Consider the following 18,767-nt stretch of genomic DNA (forward strand, 5'->3'; position numbering starts at 1 on the left):
CAACGTTCCAGAGCGTCGAGCCGCTACGCACCCTGTCGCTGAAGACGGGAGACGTGCTGCGGCTGCGGTGCGACAGTACCGTTGCCTCGCCATTCAACACCACCTTCGCCTGGCTCTTCAACGGCCTCCCCATACCCTCAGGTCCCCGCCCAGGACTCTATCGGTACAAGGCCGTTGTCGTGCGACAAGCGGGCCACCATCCCCACGCGGCACCTTACAGCACCTTGGACATGGGTCGTTGCGGTGCGGCGCACGCGGGAATATACTCTTGCCAAATAATTGTGGAAGGCGTGGTTGTGGACGAGCTGCGATTTGAAGTACGTGTGAATGCCAGCAATCGCCGAGAAACCGAGTTGACGGAAGCCTCTGGCCACGACCCGCTGACGCGCCCAGAACGCGTGCCAGCGGCATTTGGAGGTGAGTGGTATGCATTCGAGTGAGGGTGGGGGACACGCCAATGTTTTCATCACAGACGACGCAGGATACATCTTGGTGAAACCAAGTTTGTGCCCAATACAGCGCAATGCAACTTTCATTGTTATCGAGTACACGCTGCGGAGTCCTATGGGGCCAGTGTGGACTCCTAGGCCGGTAGTCGCTCATACCCCACTGCGCAGTTTTCAAACACCTTAGTTTGATTTAATTTTCTTCCCTTTTTGTTCTTCGACAGTGGTCGTATAGGCGGTTGATAAGAAAGGGCTATGACCGAGAGAGAAAGGACCCTTATATTATAACTGCCTTAGTCAAAAGTTTGTGCTGGAGCTTGTGCTGCACTATTGTATTACGTCGAGTGCAAGGTAATGTTTCCATTCGCCTGCTAAAGAGCTTCACATAATTGATATATAATATATATATATATATATATATATATATATATATATACACACGAGGTAATGAAATTAGTGCTCCGAGCTGTGACGTCAGGAAAGGGGACCGCCATCCCATATAATGAAATGAAGATGGCGAAAATACTATGAACAATGTTTATCACGTCTATGCTTACGCCTGACCATGCTGACCAGTCTGAGGGCGTACACCTCGTGTTGTCCGTTCGGTGTTTATACCATGTATCTTCAACCACGGCCACTTGCGTGAGCGCACATACCGGAACACACATAAGCATGCACGGACGCGTGTGTGACGCCGATGGTTCAGTGGTTATGGTATTCTGCTGCTGATCACAAGGTCGCGGGTCCAATTCTCGGCCTCGGCGGCCGCATTTCGATGGGAGTTGAATGCCAAGAACGCTCGTGTACCGTGCTTTGACAGTACGTAAAATGAGCCCAGCTGGTCAAAAGTCTCCAATACGGCGTCGCTCATACCCCACTGCGCAGTTTTGGGACGTTAAACACCTTAGTTTGATTTAATTTACGTATTCAGAAGACAAGCTAACACGGTTAACGCACGCGCGCATCAAACGTTAGCAGGGCTGAAATCGGCTACAACGATAAGCTTCCTTAGTGGGTGTAGCCACTGAACTCTTTGTGCATGTTTACAAGGCGCGCGTTTTTTGATTCGATAAAGATATGTGGAGAAAGCCATTTAAATTGTTTTTCGTGTTTTCCAGTGTTGTTCTGAATAACAGTTTTTGTCATCATCATCATGCGTGTTCTCGCAACAGCCTAGCGGTCTCTACAGTTACAGGCGGCGAATTCTTCTAAAAGCTCAAGTAGCATTCATCTGCGTTGATTACCGCATTTAAGCGTCCTACATCTTGGCTATGTTCGACCTTCTTTGCTTGACACGTTTAGCCCGTCTATTGCACAGTTTACACTAATGGGGCAGACGAATTACAAAGAACTGCAGAAGGGTGGAAAAGCGGGCGAATTCAAACCTATCCATTCTTGGGCAGCGCACATAAAACCAAACACGAGAAAGAATACCGGCCAAGCGCTTGCCTTGTATTCTTTCTCGTGTTTTGTTTTTTTTTATTTGCGCTGCCCGGGAATCAATTACAAAGCAATGCTATCACATTTTAAAGGTAACCAACGTAGATCAGTGGTGCTTAATTTTTTTATTATTCATGGTCACGTGACACAAGGTTGAACATAGACACACTTCGTTCGACTTCTATCTTCTTCCGTTTTCGTTGAACCTGAAGCAAAGTATCAACTTGTGTTGGCTAAATCCCACATCTGCTTGACTTTGAAATGACGTCAGTGCTGCTTGCCAACCTCTGACGTCAAGTTTTACACTGTCGACTTGTTACAATGTCGATATTTCGTCTCGCAGGCTTGGTTTATCGTTGCAAAACGAGGGAATTTTGCCCGAGTGGTAGCCAGAGAAATGCTATCGCATTTAAAATGTCCCCCTTATAGCAAACATATATGGAAACAGCGTAGCTGTGTAAGTTGACGCCCGGCAGGCGCGCTGCTCAGGTCATCGTGTGATCCAGTGAACCACTTGACGTTGTCCAGTATACTATTCATCGCAATGGTGCCTGATGATCCCAAAACCGCCACCCTTTTTTCCGCAGGCAGGCCCCGCCCGGTGGCCCGCCCTTGGCGGAGCTCGCCGAGCAGGCTGGTGCATGGTCAGGCGTGCGACAGTGACGAGCTGTGCGCCGCGACCGACCCGGTGTCCCTGTGCGAGGGCGGTGTCTGCATCTGCGCCCCCACGTTCACGCTGGAAAACACACTGTGCATCAAACGCGTGGGCCGCTACCAGCGATGCGGACCTCAGGTGGTGTGCCGCGGAAACAGCATGACCTGCAACGAGGGCGTCTGCGAGTGTAGCAGGGATATCGGCGAACGGGACGACGACTGCGGCGACAAGAGCCCTCGTAGCACCTTAACCTTGATGATGATCTACACGACGATCGCCGTCACGCTGTTCGCCATAGGCTTCGTTCTCTTTTATACGTTCTGTCAGAAGCGATACGACCTCAACGACGAACTCAAGGGAGCCTTCATCGTCACCTGCGTCATCCTTTAAGTTGTGACTTTTGTTTCGCGTGTTTCATATATAGCTCATTATAGCTGAATCCAGAAATTTTGGGTCTCTGAGGAACTCTTTAATATGGAGTCATTCCATGGCCGTGGCGTATAACGTTGCGAGGAGCCGGCCAGGTATTAATGTGGACCCGCTTAGCTGCTGGACGTCTGGTTATGCTTTGCGCGTCATGGATCTGACACGGTCCGTGACCACAAAGTTGCTTTTGTTAGCTCGAACAGTGATGTACATTCTGTACATTCCGTATCCAACGTTATTGCAGACCACTTGTGGTGACCTATATTTTGCTTTTTCGTTGCATCCTTGTGTACGGTACCAAGTGTCGAATGCTTCATATATGCGTTATCTTCCGGGCTATTTCCCATGACCGTAGCTTTAGGAATTTAAATCTGAATCATTCAAGATGAATATTAGTCGCCTGAGCCTATTGATCCTTAGCTGGGCAGTCAAACTTCTTGATTTATCATCACGAATAAACTTTAGTAAACTTTAGTACGGTGAACTAGTTTGTAAGCGATTTTCATACAAAACAGTGCGAAAAGGATGCGTCCGTGTCTTTGTCCGATTTTCGCGCATTTTGTTTTTGTTTGTATGTGTATTTGTGTAATTAAACCTTAATGAAACAAGCTTCTCTACTGCACATTGTAGTACCGCTAAGCAGAATAGATATTAGTTTTGACAAAAACAAACTCGGATTAATTTTTTAATAACCCGGGATACACGCCGCTTGGTGTAATGACACATGCACGTACAGTCACGTTCAGTATGAGCTGCAACACGGTCCCCCTGGTCAAAGGACAAGATTGTACGGCGGCGCCGAAATACGGAAAAATTGGTTTAGTAAGTCCGTTATTTGGAACGGTGTTTAGTTCCTCAATTTTTCATTTGTCGGCGCCGCCGTGCACTCTGCATGGTGCCCCTTGAACTACGGGCGCTGTTGAAACTCGTATTGAGAACGACTGTGCAATAGCGGGTGGTAGGGGGCGTGTGTTGGGAGCCGCAGAGCTGCCATTGCAATTCCAAGACGCGGCTGGTAGTCTCTAAAAGCAGTGCCGTCATTAGAGGGTGGAGAGAAAACCGGAATGCTGTGTTTTCATAGTGCCCATGTATGCACAGGTCTAATAAAACGTAAATATGACAGAGCAAGACGCTTTCATAATAGAGAGCAGGAAGAGCAGAACTTGTCTCACCAAATACCGTAAAAATGGGTGACGTGTGCTCAAAACGTGTTTTTACAAGTCACACAAACGACACGAACATTTCACGTGACACATGAGAAGCAGTGCACTTAATGTGGAGCATGACACCAATCATTACATCTCCTCTGCATGGCTTCAAATGAAACAGGTCAAACTCGTCGCTCTAATGTTGCGTTACATTTCGATACGTTCTGCTATTAGTCAGCTTCATCGGCAGCGTTTCATTTTGACCGTCGGGCCGTCCATGTCTCACATGCGCACTTCGACAACGCTTGTTCAGTGGCGACGACGATCAGGCCACGAGCTGCTGTTCGGGAAGGAATGGTCTCGCGAGACGGCAACAACAGTTCAGAGAATCGTGCACTGGGCGAGGAAACAGTTGTCGCAGGCCTGGTCCTTGAAGTGGCGCTGCCTGACCTGTGAGTAGAGCATGGACGACATTCCGCCCACCACAAACAGCACAGTCGCCGCGCACACCACGTACAGCAGGATGCGGCTGGAGGCCCGAGATGGGTCCACCTGCGACGCGCACGCGTAGTTGGAACATCAGCGGCGAGCGTGAATCATTTAAGCTTGTATACCCTGGCATTTCAATGTGATATGCTCGAGGAAGGGAAGGGAAGCTCAGTCGATAATGGAGGAAAGTTATGTGGGGTCATGATATTATATAGAAAGATGCAGGCGAAGGTTGGAATCGGTTAGCATAAGACAGGGTTCATTGGAGATCGCTGGGAGAGGCGTTCGTCCTGCAGTGAACATAAAATATGATGATGATGGTGATGATGATGAACATTCGAGCAATGTTCGCGCCATCGGCGCCACCGCGCTGCTGTCGCGGTATTGCCGCGCATGCGCGGATGGCACGTAGAAGGCTTCCAGAGACGCGCAATACTTTTGGCTGTAAAAGCGACAATTAAAGCCCAAGTGATGCACCGTCAAAGCGACACAGTGATGCACCGTCACGGTCTGCTCAATCGGCTCTGCCGGAGCCAGGGCAGCGTTCTGCCCCTCCTACGAGATTTCTGTATACCAGGATACCAGGCATGAAGCAGCCGCTTACGCCACACCCCCAGCCAGTTGAATGCGAATGACCTGCGGGCCAGAGCTGCGCATGTGCATAAACTAAAGGCCTAGCTTGCGTCTTGCGGAAGCTTGGGCACACCGTGCTGGCACAGCTACCTCCTCGATAGCAATGGAGAGAATCGGATCCAGGAAACCAAATATTACAAAATGGTGGCATAAAGTACGGGAGGCGTCGAATGCGGTATTAACGCGCCCCGTGTCGCAGAGAATCTGGCATTGGCTTTGGTCTCGGCGTGCGGCGTCCGCGGCCAAGAAATCCTCTCGAACCACCCCGACCATACAGGCCCTCCTCGTGGCGCAGAGACGCTGGTGAAATAATTGAATTTGTCAAAGTAAACTACGTCATAAAAACCGTAGACTACGAGTTAACCACAGCCTACAGGTATGATAGCGTTGGATCGTAATTTTAATATATGAGAAAACGTAATTCCGTTACGGCGGAACCTCAAATAAACACCCCCTTTCCAGCATTTCTACCTTTCATACAGCGGCGCGCGCCAGTCGGTGGTCCTTGCACAAACGCCATCCAGATGGCGCTCGCCTCCTCGGCAGCGGCGCGCCGAGGCGAAGGTGCAGAAAAAAGAAAGCTACAGTTGCCGGGAAGGCTGACAAACAGTCAGGGATCTTTGAATGCTATCGCGTTCCACTTTTAAAGGCGAAGCTTAAGCGTCCTTCGAATTTTTGCCAACGCCTGAATATGTCTGCGGCTTGCCCTTCGTTTTAGCTACTGCATCACCGATACTTGCTGCTTGGCGGTAATGGAAAGCAAAATAGGTACAGTGTATTTTCACGCCGTTCACCGGTGCCTTGACATTGACACCCAAAGCAAAGCACATTCCGGTTGCTTAAGCGCCCAGAAAGAAGCATTTACAAGCTTTGAACTAAATGCGCTATAGATACACCTCACATGTGGCTCTGGCCATCGCACACCCAAGTTACTATGGGCAACGAAATGGTCTCATGGTAGCGGCACGGAAATTATACTGCAACCCACAACTCGATGCAAAACCGCGCTTTTGTGGGAAACCGACAAATCACACAAAATGTTTTTTTTTCTCTCTCTCATGGTTGCACCATGAGTGACCTCCAGGGCATGCTATTTGCACATTCGACTGATTCCGCTCCAACTCGGTTTGCAGCGATTCGGCGTCTTCTCGAGATAAGACCCGGAAAACGCCTTCCCCAGCGGAACGTTCAGCTGCTCCCAGAGCGAACGGACGAGCTACGTAAACGAGATATTGTGCCGGAACTCGGTCACGCTGTCAGCTCGAAGGTGAAAGCGCCTATCTGGCGCTTGGAAGGAACCGTACTAATCCGTTCGGAGCACTGGATTTCGACCAGCCGAATGTAAACCGAACGGCGATAGTGCTCTAAAACGCTCGAAATGTACCAGTCGAATGTGCCAGAGGTATACCTTGACGCAGGCGCCCTCGTCCTCGGCGAACCCTCGTTCGCAGACGCATCGCTCGTCTGAGCACTGGACGGCGTCGCCGGAGCAGACCAGGTTCTCGGAGCAGGTCTCGCCCAGCTGCACGAGCTTCTTGCAGCGGTCACCGAACTGGTCCGTGAACCCGTGTTGACAGACGCAGAACTGTTCGAGGCAGCGGGATGCCGGATCCCGCATGCTGCACGTCTGGTCGGAGCTGCACGGCTCGGACTTGAGCAGGCCGTAGTTGGTCTTGCGGCCAGGCTTGAACGGAGGCGGCTGCGACTGCTGTTGCTGCTGCTGTTGCTGCTGCTGCACTAGCTGCAGCTTTTCCCTTGCCAGCGGCTGCTCCGAGCTGCTGAGGTCGTAAGCCGTGGATGAGCATTCCGTGAGCAGCAGCAGCAGAAGCAAGAGGCACGTAACACTACACGTCATCAGCATGCTTCTGCTGTCATCTGACCGCTTGTACAAGGACCGTCTAAGGGATGTCGTGTCATGACACAGTGGAATGTGTAGCGTTCACAGCCCGGTGACGACGTTACATTCCCTGATCAAAGGCGTCGTGGAGACCGCACGCCGGGGATGAGCTCTCGATGACCGGTCATCCGGGAGGACGCATATCATCGAGGAGGGTCTACCTCCCTCCGCTTTCCACTGCGCGACAAGAAGAATTCTGTGAAACACGAGCTGACAGAACCTAAGTTCAAGGAACACCTGATGAACATCTGATGCTTCTGCCTAATGTATTTTTACTCATTTCGTATCTGCTTCAAAGATTTGAGAAAAGCATTTGAAACGAAAAGGTGACCGCTGATTTAGTGTTATTGAGCTTCATTTCACGCTGTCGAGCGGCATCTATTCACAATAAACCCTGTCGAGAACATTTTAGCTGTCTTAATTGTCACATTTAAACGGCTGGGCTATCTGACAGTTCACAAGAAGAGACACTTTCGGTAAAACTTGACAGTGACGACTTCACTTCGACTGCGATCAGCACCACAACATGTATAGCAGCGTCCAAAAGACGCGCTTAGGGTAAATATACTGTGTATAGTCTACATGACTCGCAGATCAGGTCGGCTCATTACCAACATGCGTCACTGTGGCAATGACTTTGACTACCACTGCGCCCAAACTGCCCTATGGATAGTCAGAAAATACCAAATTTGTTAGCTCGCTCTGAAATTTCCAGCGCCGCCTCAGGAACCTCGGCATCAAAAACAGTTTCCGTAAATCTCAGCTGCGCCAAACGACGCCGTATTACCTGGGCTTGCCGTAATGGAGATGGACGACTTCAACGCCGTGCAGGCTTGAAACAGCATGTCCGACTGGCCGGTGGACGCGCCACTGCTCAGCGAGGTCAGGAAGTCACCACAGCCACCATGGCTGCCAGTTCATAGACATCAGCTTCCACAGCCGGTAACTTAAAAGTATGTTAATCCAATCAATTCTGTTGTCAACACGGCATTCAGGAATCCAATTAAACAAAAATTACGAGAGGTTCACGGTAATATATTTATGTGAGCAAAAGAAAAATTCGCAAAATTATTTTAAAATTGAAGGTCGAAGTTAAAAGCTAAGTCTTTCTATACGCTGTTGTGGGGCGCTACGTAAGTCTTCTAATTTAAAACGCAGATATTATATCACCCGCTTTCGACTGTTGAATTACGCTCTTCATTTTCTGCTCTTTGTCGTTTCATTTCTTTTAGATTTAGAGGTCATTTCGATTAATACATTTTTGCCGGCACCATTCGATTATTGGCCAATTTCCTTAGTGAATAAGCGCCATAGTTCGAGCTCATCATCATCATTATCATGCCAGTTGGGGGCACATGGTTCTAGCACGTGCAAGCAAAAAGAAGAGTGTAATGATAAGGAAGACACGTAATTTCGTCTAGCCTCTTGAAATTCACATTGTACGTTCTTAATGCATCATCTATTATTTGGCTTCTTAGTTACTGCTTTTCTTTTAAAGCATTTTAATGTTGTTTTCCCGTCCTGCCCCATAGATCCAAGAAGTGGGTTGAGCCGTTTCACTAATCAATCACTAATCAATCAACCAACCATTCAATTTTGTTCGATCTCTTGCATAATCAAGTGAAATCGTTTCCCGCACCTGTCAATGAAGTGAGCAGTTCTCGAATAGCAGCTGGCGAGTCAACCTGAATAATAAATACCCAATATTCCTTATCTACATTGTTTTCTTTTTCTTCTTTTACTTTGAAGACTTTTCTTTTTTAAAGCCTACAACAGTAACTCTAATCACGTCACTACAGATTAATTTTCTGCTGAGGCGGATATTATTTGCAAGAAAAGCCAAATCAATTTATTCACTAAATTAACTAATTACGTTAATTAACTTCCTAGTTACAAACCTTACGGCACACGTATATATTGGAGCGAAGTTGAAGCGAATCGTCATAAAAGTCCAGTTCTGTGTTTCAACATTTAAAAACGGCACTTGTCTCCTCGAAGAGGCAGGACGTAAGCTCCTGAACAGCACTTTGCGATGTGGTGAACGCGGTTTAAATCATGGATCCGGGACCCCAAGGAGGTGCGACGCGATGCTACCGCATTTCTCTCGCTTTTACCGCTAAATAGGTCCTCATTTTTTTCTTATGCCTGAACTTTGCGTCGAGAGAAAATGGCGGAATACAACGAAATCTTGCGCAGCAATGCTGCGTTCGGAACCGCCGCACGTTCGCATGTGCAAGTTCGCGTGTGCTCTCTTTCTTAATGTGAAAACAGCGAGAAACGCATTTCTGACGTACTTCCGGTGAAACGCAGGCATGCGTCGGCGCGTTCACTCCACACTGCACGGCAACCTTGCTGTTATCAAGTCAGAAAGACTCGGGGGTTTCTGCCTTAGTTGACAACGTTATACATAAAGCATATTTCGGCTGGCAGTATTGCACAGTCATGGTGCAGCGGGAATTGGACACACCCGCCGGCTGCTTGCGCCACACCGTAATACATCTGCAATGCGTTCGATATGGCCGTCGCATAAAAAAGACTGCCCCTCAATGGCGAGAACGCACCCGTAATTCATTCTAAGAGCGTCAAAAGCGGTTGAAGAGCCCACTGAAAGCAAGCGGAAGCGCGGCCCTGGTAAACGCGTAAACCTCCATTAGACTGAGAGGGAGGCAAGAAAACAGAAGGAGAATAACCAGGTTGTTCTATAGGTTTGCTACCCTACACTGTGTGAGTGCAGAGAAAGAGGGCGAAAGAAAATGGATTAGCTTACCACAAAATGTGGTAATGACTACTGCAGGTAATCACTGACACCACTGCAAAGCGTTTCTTTCATGAACTGAAAAAAAAACAACAACTAATATTTCTTTTCTTGTCCATATTTCATGCATCTGAGAAATTAAAAATTAGGGTAAAGATAAGACAGACCAGTGGTGATTTACTAATTTCAGAGAAGTAACAATTTTAAACAAGTGATAAAAGAAATAGGAGAAAAATACACTGAGATATAGTGACGTGTTTGATTGTGGACAGCTGCAAGTGGACAGCCGCAAACGTCGCAGATCTTCTGCAACAGAATAATCATTTTGCAAAACTAAAAAAAAAAATGGTTTGCTGTTGTTTCCCGCCTTTCTATTGCTTTCCGCATTTTGCCTTTCAATCGCGCAGATGCAGCGTGCGTTGAATTGTAAGCGCACTTGCTCTTGAATGTCACTCTCACAATAGAAGACAAAAGTCAGAAATACAGTTTTGACTGAACCAGTTAAGAAAAAAAAATGAAAGAAAACAGCGCTACGTAGAGATCTGCATATTCGCCACGCGACCGAGAACTCCGTCGTGCAAGCACGGCGTACTTTCAGACTCCACTGCCGACGGCGCGCGTACATTGATCGGGGGTCCACTTTTCGCCCGTCGTCGCCTCTCTTAAAGGGGGCCACCACACCCAATGAAAGCGCCATAGCGTTACGTCACGACCCCTTCAGCCAATGGCGCGATGGCTGTCTTTCTGCAATTACGGCGACTTTTCCTTTCTTTTCTTTTTCCCGCCGAGGTCCTCTCCCCGAGGATCAGGTGGACGAAAGGGAACAACGTGCGTTCGGGAAAGAGGTATCAAAACGAACGTACGTGGATCGAGGTGGTTCGAGCACTCGGGCAGAGCATAGGGGTTAGGGCCGCGGTAAGGAGGTTGACTCGACGCAGCCGTTCGCTGTATATGAGCTCGGAGTCGCCGCCGTCGTTCTTTGAGTCGCGCAGAAGAGGTGTCCTGCGAAAGTGGGTTCTTTGCCGGCGTGGTTGCTGGCCTTCCTTAGTAGTGCATCCCTCGCGTGATCGGTTCGAGAGTGCCGCTGCTGCTTCGACGGTGGCGCGAGCACCGCGAGGAGGTCATGAGTGGCGGTGGACGGCGGAACACTTCGAGAAGCACGGACGACGCCGATGAAGCATGCCCGACGTACCGCGGTCGACGACAGCCACTCAGCGCCAGAGATCCGCGAGGACTTGACGAAAACCATGGTGAGCGGGACAAAGTTTACTTTTGTTTTGTTTTAAAAGCGAAGCTTTTCTTTCCTGACCGGAAACCGCACTTTCCTGACCGACGGCTGCTGGACGCTGTTGTCTTGCCGAATAGCTCATACGTTTAAAAAATAATGGATTGCGTGACCGAGGGTGGCGTCCAGTGGCTGTTGTCCAGTCCCCCATAGTGGGTATGCGCCATTTAGTGAAGTGAAACCAAACTAAACGAAACAAAACCAAGTTCAACACGTCGCAGCACTTCTAAGGCTACGTGTCTAGTCTATCGACTTCTAAAAAAAAAAAGTGCAAGAACTGTCCTTATAATTATGGTTGCACTGTTTGCATCAGGCCAAGAGACAGAGAAAGACTTTTAATGATACGAAGTGCAGAGAGGTCGGTCTGAGGTACATTCCTCTTGCCAGCTACTGTGCCTTAGAGGAAGGGGAAGACTATCCCAAGGACCCATAACTAAGTCATGAAATAATGCTATCGACGTGTGCAATCGAAAAAAGGCAAAACTTTCTGCCGTTCTCGCGCGCACGCAGGACATAAGCATAACACGTGCGCGTTTCTGGCTCCTGATAATGTTCCTAATTAGGATCAATGTCACTGCAACCTGTGAGGCATCTATAACGCCCCGTGAACCGACACAAAGGCGAACCCCTGAACCCTACTTGTACGATTTGCCTTTTAGCTTACGAGGTATATGAAAGTTCAATTGTGAGTCTTCTTAATGCAGACGCCTGTGACGTCGATCTGGTGGAGTCCTGTGCTCAAACACACAAGGTTTTGCATGACTCAAAGAAGTAGAGCGTTTGAATCCGATTGCGAGGACAAAATACTTGCTTCAGAGGCATCGTCCAAGGCTATCTTTGCTTCAGAGTCCGCCTGCTCATTGACACAGCGTGTTCGGAGATGTGCACCGAAAGGAAACAGCTCCCGAACGCGACGCACTATAACAATAAGACAACACCACCAGTACCACCTGGCGTTTTTCATCTTATATAGTTCAATGTCTTTTTTTTTTTCGTTTGTGGGTAAATGCTTTTAACGTGAGCTTCGGAATTCATGGTGCAAAATTTTTAATTATTGTGCTGACGTAAACCATATTACAATGTGGATTACAATTCTGATAACCTTAACCACGTGCTCGGATGCACACATTGAAATTTATTCTGTGGCCATTTCTTCTCTTGAGCTCTTTCCCTCGAAAACCTCGATTCGCTCTGCACTAAACTATAGTCTGATATGTGGGAACTAAGCATATAATCCCTTCAGCCCCGAAATACGGTGGACGGTCAATAAATGCCTTCAAGTCACATAATTTGATTCTGAGCTGAAGACTCTTTAAAAGAAATCAAAGATGGTAGGTAAGTCTTATAGTAATTAACGAATAATTAAATTTTGACTAAATCTACAGTAAATAATGGCGTTTTTCTACTAAGAAGATTTTAAATCACTGGCCCAAACGACACGTACAAGTTAATTATTGCCTGCAGACATAACGAGGATACGAAAAGAAAATGTGCAGATCCAACGGAATCAATATGTGAAGCGGATTAATGAAATGCTACAAATTTGCCCATTTCATTCATGCATGTTTGGCGTAAAGCAAACTGGCGCGCACGCACGGGCTCTCTCGCACGTGTTCTCGAGATGTGACAGAGGCGGCAATAATCTCAAAGTGGTAGTTGGCGTTGGCACAAATATACGTACGGTTGTGGCCTTATGGTTAGATCACAGTGCTGCTGTGCTGGGGTATCGAGGTTCGATCCATGCACCATCGGGCACGTAATGCAAAATTCTTTTCTTTTTTTCAAGTACGAGCTATTCGGCAAGACAGCGGTAGCGGCCATGGTCAGGAAAGTGTGGGATGGTTCACCGTTGCTGACGGAACGTGGCACGTCCGACACGGCAGTACCCTTAGTAGAGAGTGGTCAGGTGTAGCAATACTATGCAGTCGGAAGTGAAATGGAGGTTTACGCTAGGTGAGCAGAGAGGGATCAATCGAATGACAGATCAATTTTCTCAGTTTTTTTTTTGTGTCTGACAGAACTGGGAAACAGATTTCGCGTCCACTAAATGTAAACACCGTGACTAAATTAGCTACACCCTCGCCAAAATAAGGGGAACCAGGAGCTCAATATTTGTTAGCCCCAACCAAATGAGGTAAACAGATAACGAAGCCAGGAAAAGCGCAGGGCGAGTAATTTGTTGTTTTCTAATTGAAATGTAGAGATGATGAGCCAAAGGGGAAATGAAAGTGGACGAAAGAACAACTTGGGGAGCCGAACCCACAACCTTCTAAGCTTATCCTTTCTACACTTCAAATAAAAGCTGCAAATAACTCCGCCTCTGCTTTCCTTGGCTTCATTATCTATCGGCTTCATGGTGCTGTGGTTACACACTCACCATTCACATTGAAAGTTTACAGAATCGCAGCGCACATTTTGCGTTCTCGAACTGCTCCCGTCACTCCAACCTATCACCAGGGTCCTTCAATACTTTCTTCTGGTCCTGAAACTCCCGCCGAAGTTTCATATAGGGACAAAAGCTGCCACTAGAGGCGCCACTGTGAGTAGAAGGGCACCGATCTGCCGCGCTTGGAAGGGCAGTCGCGCGTTCGCGTGAATGTTTGCCATGAAAAACACCTCGCCCACATTTTTATTTCACTGTGTCCGCTAACTGAACATAGCAGTGCTTACTCTTCACCAAATACGATAGCGTGCAAGTTGTTTATTACTTCAAATCATTGATTGTTAGCAATCGTTCACCCAAGGCTGCCCGTCAAGTGTTGCAATTTCGCTTGTGCTCGTACCTATACCTACGTTTCTTGATTCCTGTGTAGGTGATTAAAATCGTGCTTAAATTATACAGTGCGCCATGACTAAGCTTAGCTGACCCACAGATTAACGTTGCTTGCGCAAGAAGTTATGGTGCGCCCTACTGCGCGCTGGCGGTCCGCAGCGCTGATTCTCCTGTTAATTGCCTGTTTATTCTGGGGCATCGCGAAGCTGCCAATGGTAATTTCGCGCGCAGAACAGGTACGTCCGAATAAAGTCATCTTGGCACTAATTGCAGCAGCAGCGGTGAACTGCGCATGCTAGGTATAGGCAATATGTGCGGTTTCTATGCGAAAGTTCTTGCATTTACGCGTACAAATTTAAACATGATCAGTTCAAACCTGCGCGAGTGTATTTTTTTTTTCATCCATTCACATTTAATGTCGCAGTGACCATCACTTCAAGGTTGGCGTTTCACTTACTCGACTGAAAACACCCCCCGAGTCTTTTTATAAAAATACAAGCCCAGATTGAAACCAGCTCGGAGATTCCATCGTCATTAGGTCATTCAAGACTACATTTACCGATCAAACTGAATAAGTATATTATTTTTGCATGTTTCTCTTGTTTGTCTTTATACTCAGTTTTCTTAATCCAATTAGAGCCTAATTTTTTGTATTATTTTTTCCGCCTAACAGAAAACAAGTTTGCGCAGGTCTTTGTGGATAGCATTTTGACTTGTGCTACCACGCTACCCCTTGCAGGACAGTGTCTACTTAGTAAAAGGGCCGAATGGAAGGCATGGTATACGATTATTAGGGAGTAATTACTAGCAAGCGTCAAGAATGCAAAAGTGCCGCAAGCACTAGTACACATATGGTTGCAATTAAGATTGCGTTCGATAGACTGGCAGAAAAGTTGGTGGATAGAGGGAATGAGACAAAACACCAGGAAAAATAATTTGTCACTGCTTTCATCTCTCCTGTGGCTGGACAGGATGAACGAGCACCAGCACGAAATAGTCTGTTCCTTTCGCGTGTAAGAAAATGCAAACGGCACTTAATAAAAAAAAAAGTGCACAACTTCAGCCGTAGTGCGTACAAAATGTGTTGCGCAGCCAACACTGGCCGAGGAAGCACGGTCGTCCAGCAGGATGTCTTAATTCAACAATGTTCATGTAGACATTGGCACAGGCTATATGTATTGTCCACGGTGCACACTTCTAGGTGCTCGTCCACAATTTGCAGAAGGCAAAGCAGCTGGTCTGATGGCACTTCCAAAAATCCCCTAGTCTTTATTTCGGTCAGTTCACTTGGCTTTCGGGAGGTGCTCCTCAGTGTTTGGAGGCAGTCCTTGCAGCTTTATTTTAGCAAAATTTCTTGCAGTCTAGCCCCCAAGGTAGTCCAAAATGCAGTCCTTCGTTGACTCCGGACGATTGATATCTTGCATGCACTCAGCCGGCTCCAGTAGTATATCGTCCAAAAGAACTGCCAGGGTATCAATCTGAAACACAAATATCTTTCACTATCACTCATTGAATGACATGAGTGTGAAATTTTAAGCACCAGAAAGCATAATAGATCTTCACTGCATTTAAAACGAGACGTGTATGCCCATTAGCATGAAATGGTTAGACAATCATTATCACATTTTTATACAGTGCACAGCTAATCTGCAAGTTCTTTTGTTGTGTGTTATTAAAAGGTTTACCTGGTTAGCACTGGGTTCTTTATGCTGAAAGAGATCTTGCATTTTTAAGAGTGGGCGTAGCGCATCTTCATTTTAGTCAGCGCTATCACTTTTTCGTTTGGATCATTAAGCAAAAAGTAAGCACGTTCATTGCAAATGCCGCGCTTCAAGTAAACCTCTAAAACACAGAAACTGTCGCGATTTATACAAAAAAAAAACCCATCAGGAATGGGGGCTTACCGCACTGAATTCGTGGACTTCATATTTGACTTCATGATGCACTGATCTATAATGAGCATCTTGCGGCCCGATAGCTTCTGAATGGTTTCCTGCATGCTACGTTTTTCATTTTCCTGCGCCTCCGCTTTTGCAAGCTTCCGCTGACACGAATGAAGTTGTTGCTTCACACTGCGAAGTTGGTCCTTCACCCTTTGCAGCTATGAGGCAAAGCAAACGGCGTGCTCAGTTAGGCACTCTGCATCAGCACCGCCAAGGCGATTTACAGTTCGTACTTCATCTGCAAAGAGTGACCAAGAACGAATATCGTAATGAGAGTGATGCCAGTTTGCCTGCGTAGTGAGCAAGTAGCATACTCCAAAGGTGTGCACCAGACTTACCGTGAATTTCTTCTTCGGCTACATCGGTGACGTCTGCAGTTGCGACGGCCGCAACTTCGGCTTCAGCGCAGTTTGAAGATACCGCTCGCAGCCTTTTCGCAGGTGGGCGCCGTTTCGGTGCTTCCGAACGTTCTGTAGGCTTAGACAAGTACACAGATACGCCTTGTAAAATCCTCGGAATGGCGTCTTCTACCAGTTTGGGTCGATCGCGTGGCAGTGACACAACGTTTCCATTCACTGTGCACATGTCCGCACGAACAATGTCTCCGGCATCAAAATGTTTTTGCACACGCGGAAGTACTTCGATTCAAACGAGAACCCGGCAGTCTCTTGTCGCGGGATTGCTCGCTTCCACCTGTCGCGTAGTTCCGGGTTGGCTGGTAAACAGAATGGGGAGACTTTTTCGTCGACGCCCTTGTATCCGGAGCGGCAGCCTGGCTCACAACAAATGTTAGGAATAACTGCTATGGAGAATTAGGAAGTGTCGATGTCACTACATGGAGAGACACGTTCAGGCGAAACAAAAAACAAACACGCACAACAGCACGCCGCGCCGACACTCCGCTTTCCGGCGGCAGCGGCCGCCTTCCCCGTCGCCCTTCTAGCGACGCCAGCGCCGCGGCGTCGCAACTGCGGGCGCTATATGAAGCTCTCCCATAGCGTTACGCGGGAGTTTCATGACCAGGAGAAAAGTATTGAAGGACCCTGCTATCACCTACAGCATGAAAACAGCGTTGTGCGCGACGAGTTCGCGTCATCGCCGGACCTACAATAAAGTTATCTCACTCACTCACTCACTCACTCACTCACTCACTCACTCACTCACTCACTCACTCACTCACTCACTCACTCACTCACTCACTCACTCACTCACTCACTCACTCACTCACTCACTCACTCACTCACTCACTCACTCACTCACTCACTCACTCACTCACTCACTCACATTTCGTCTCTTTCTGCACGTGAAGGAACAACACGTATTTTCTGATTTCGTAAGACTCACATATATAAGGTGATCATCACATATATCGGCTTTTAAAGCGGGGTTACTTCTTGATCTTTCATTTACATCATCTCGTAAAGGTCATCATCACAAGGTGTCCGTTTCTCCTTGCCCTGCAAAGCAATACTTTATGTCATTCATTGATCAAACATGTAAGGATTATATATCCTTACACATGATATATATATATATATTGTTACAGGTTACTCTCTATGAAGAGAGGGTTTATTGGGGCGCAACAGGCGGTCTTGAGCGCCAGCCGAGATTCCGTTATGATGATGATCCTCTGTAGCAATGGCACATACCCACCGTGGGGGATCGTCCAAGAATTGGGGGGTTTGGAGAAAATGTCTCTAGGCGAACGTCTTCTTCTGCCCTCTCTTACCCTGTGTCCCACTACTGCTGGTGGCCCATACCCAAATCATACAAGACTTTCAGGCTTGTAACAATTCATTCATTCATTCATTCATTCATTCATTCATTCATATTTATATTGACTGGATTTTTCAGAGGACCAATCGTATTTAATTAAAAAGATGAGAAGCACAACTTGGCGGTTATCTTCGGTTTATTTGTCCAACAGTTTCAGTCGGTCCACCGAAACTTAATCCAGCACTTCAAATGCTATGTAAAAATTTGGTTTGTAGTCAAGAATTCGACGAAAGTTCGTCTGGTCAGGTAACATGATGAGGAAGAAGATGCGGTCACCGACCAAGTCAAAGTAATACACAGAGACGTTTCGGGACCCGTACGGGTTCCTTGTTCACACTAAGCAGGCAAGAGCCGTAAGTCGCTTTTTATACTAAAATGTGACGTAATGAGCGGGTGTAGCTGGCAGGGAGATTGCCATCTGTCCTGTTGATAGTGTCCTCCGTGGTCTGAATAAACACTGATTCTAATAGTAGTCTTGTGGCCGGATTCTTCTCCTTGGCTATTATAGTGGCGTTATCCCAATTGATGCAGTGACCGTGATTATCGGCGTGCTCTGCCAGTGCGTTCGACGCTTTCTTGTTGGTGCAGACGTCCCTCCGATGTTCCTTTAATCTTATGGTGAAGTTGCCAGTTTCGCCGATGTAACTGCAGCTGCAGTCTGCGCATGGTATCTTGTAGACAACACCAGGGTAGCTCTTGCTGTCTAATCGATCTTTCACGTTAACAAGCTGATTTCTCAGTTTGTTGGAGGGCATGTGCGCAACGCGAAGGTCATACCTTGAAAAGATACGGCTTAGAGCTTCGCTGACCCCAGGAACATATGGAACGCCGGCGCGTCTTCGGAACGACTTGCCCTGGGACGGCCTGGGATGGAGGACACGATCTTCATTAGTCTTAATAAATTTCTTTGGGTACCCGTTCGTCATTAATTCGCGATGGATTGTCTGAAGTTCTTTCCTGATTTCGTCGTCACTTGAACAGATGCGTGTTGCCCGCGTCACCAGAGAAGAAACAACGGATTGCTTGTGACAAGCTGGGTGGCACGAATTAAAATTTAGGTAGTGTCCGGTATGCGTCGCTTTCCTGTGCATAGCAAAC

The 18,767-nt window shown here is 47.5% G+C and overlaps 2 protein-coding genes across 2 annotated transcripts in view; one reads left to right on the forward strand and one right to left on the reverse strand.

Moving 5' to 3' along the window:
- Window positions 1-3,647: 3,647 nt before the first annotated feature.
- LOC119441121 (uncharacterized) lies at window positions 3,648-17,317 on the reverse strand. The gene is made up of 4 exons (XM_037705812.2): window positions 17,238-17,317; window positions 7,925-8,083; window positions 6,649-7,314; window positions 3,648-4,670 (listed from the first exon to the last, which is right to left on the reverse strand). Exons 3-4 carry the CDS (start codon window positions 7,099-7,101, stop codon window positions 4,500-4,502), a joined length of 624 nt encoding a protein of 207 aa, XP_037561740.1. The 5' UTR covers window positions 7,102-7,314; window positions 7,925-8,083; window positions 17,238-17,317; the 3' UTR covers window positions 3,648-4,499.
- The window catches only part of LOC119440440 (uncharacterized), a 37,555-nt gene continuing 29,664 nt past the window's right edge, over window positions 10,877-18,767 (forward strand). The window contains exon 1 of the mRNA XM_049662925.1: window positions 10,877-11,142. Coding sequence (XP_049518882.1) covers window positions 11,065-11,142 — 78 coding nt within the window. The 5' untranslated portion in view covers window positions 10,877-11,064. The remainder of the gene's footprint in view (window positions 11,143-18,767) is intronic.

This window comes from Dermacentor silvarum, chromosome 2 (genome assembly GCF_013339745.2).
Source record: "Dermacentor silvarum isolate Dsil-2018 chromosome 2, BIME_Dsil_1.4, whole genome shotgun sequence".
In the NCBI taxonomy this organism is placed as follows: domain Eukaryota; kingdom Metazoa; phylum Arthropoda; class Arachnida; order Ixodida; family Ixodidae; genus Dermacentor; species Dermacentor silvarum.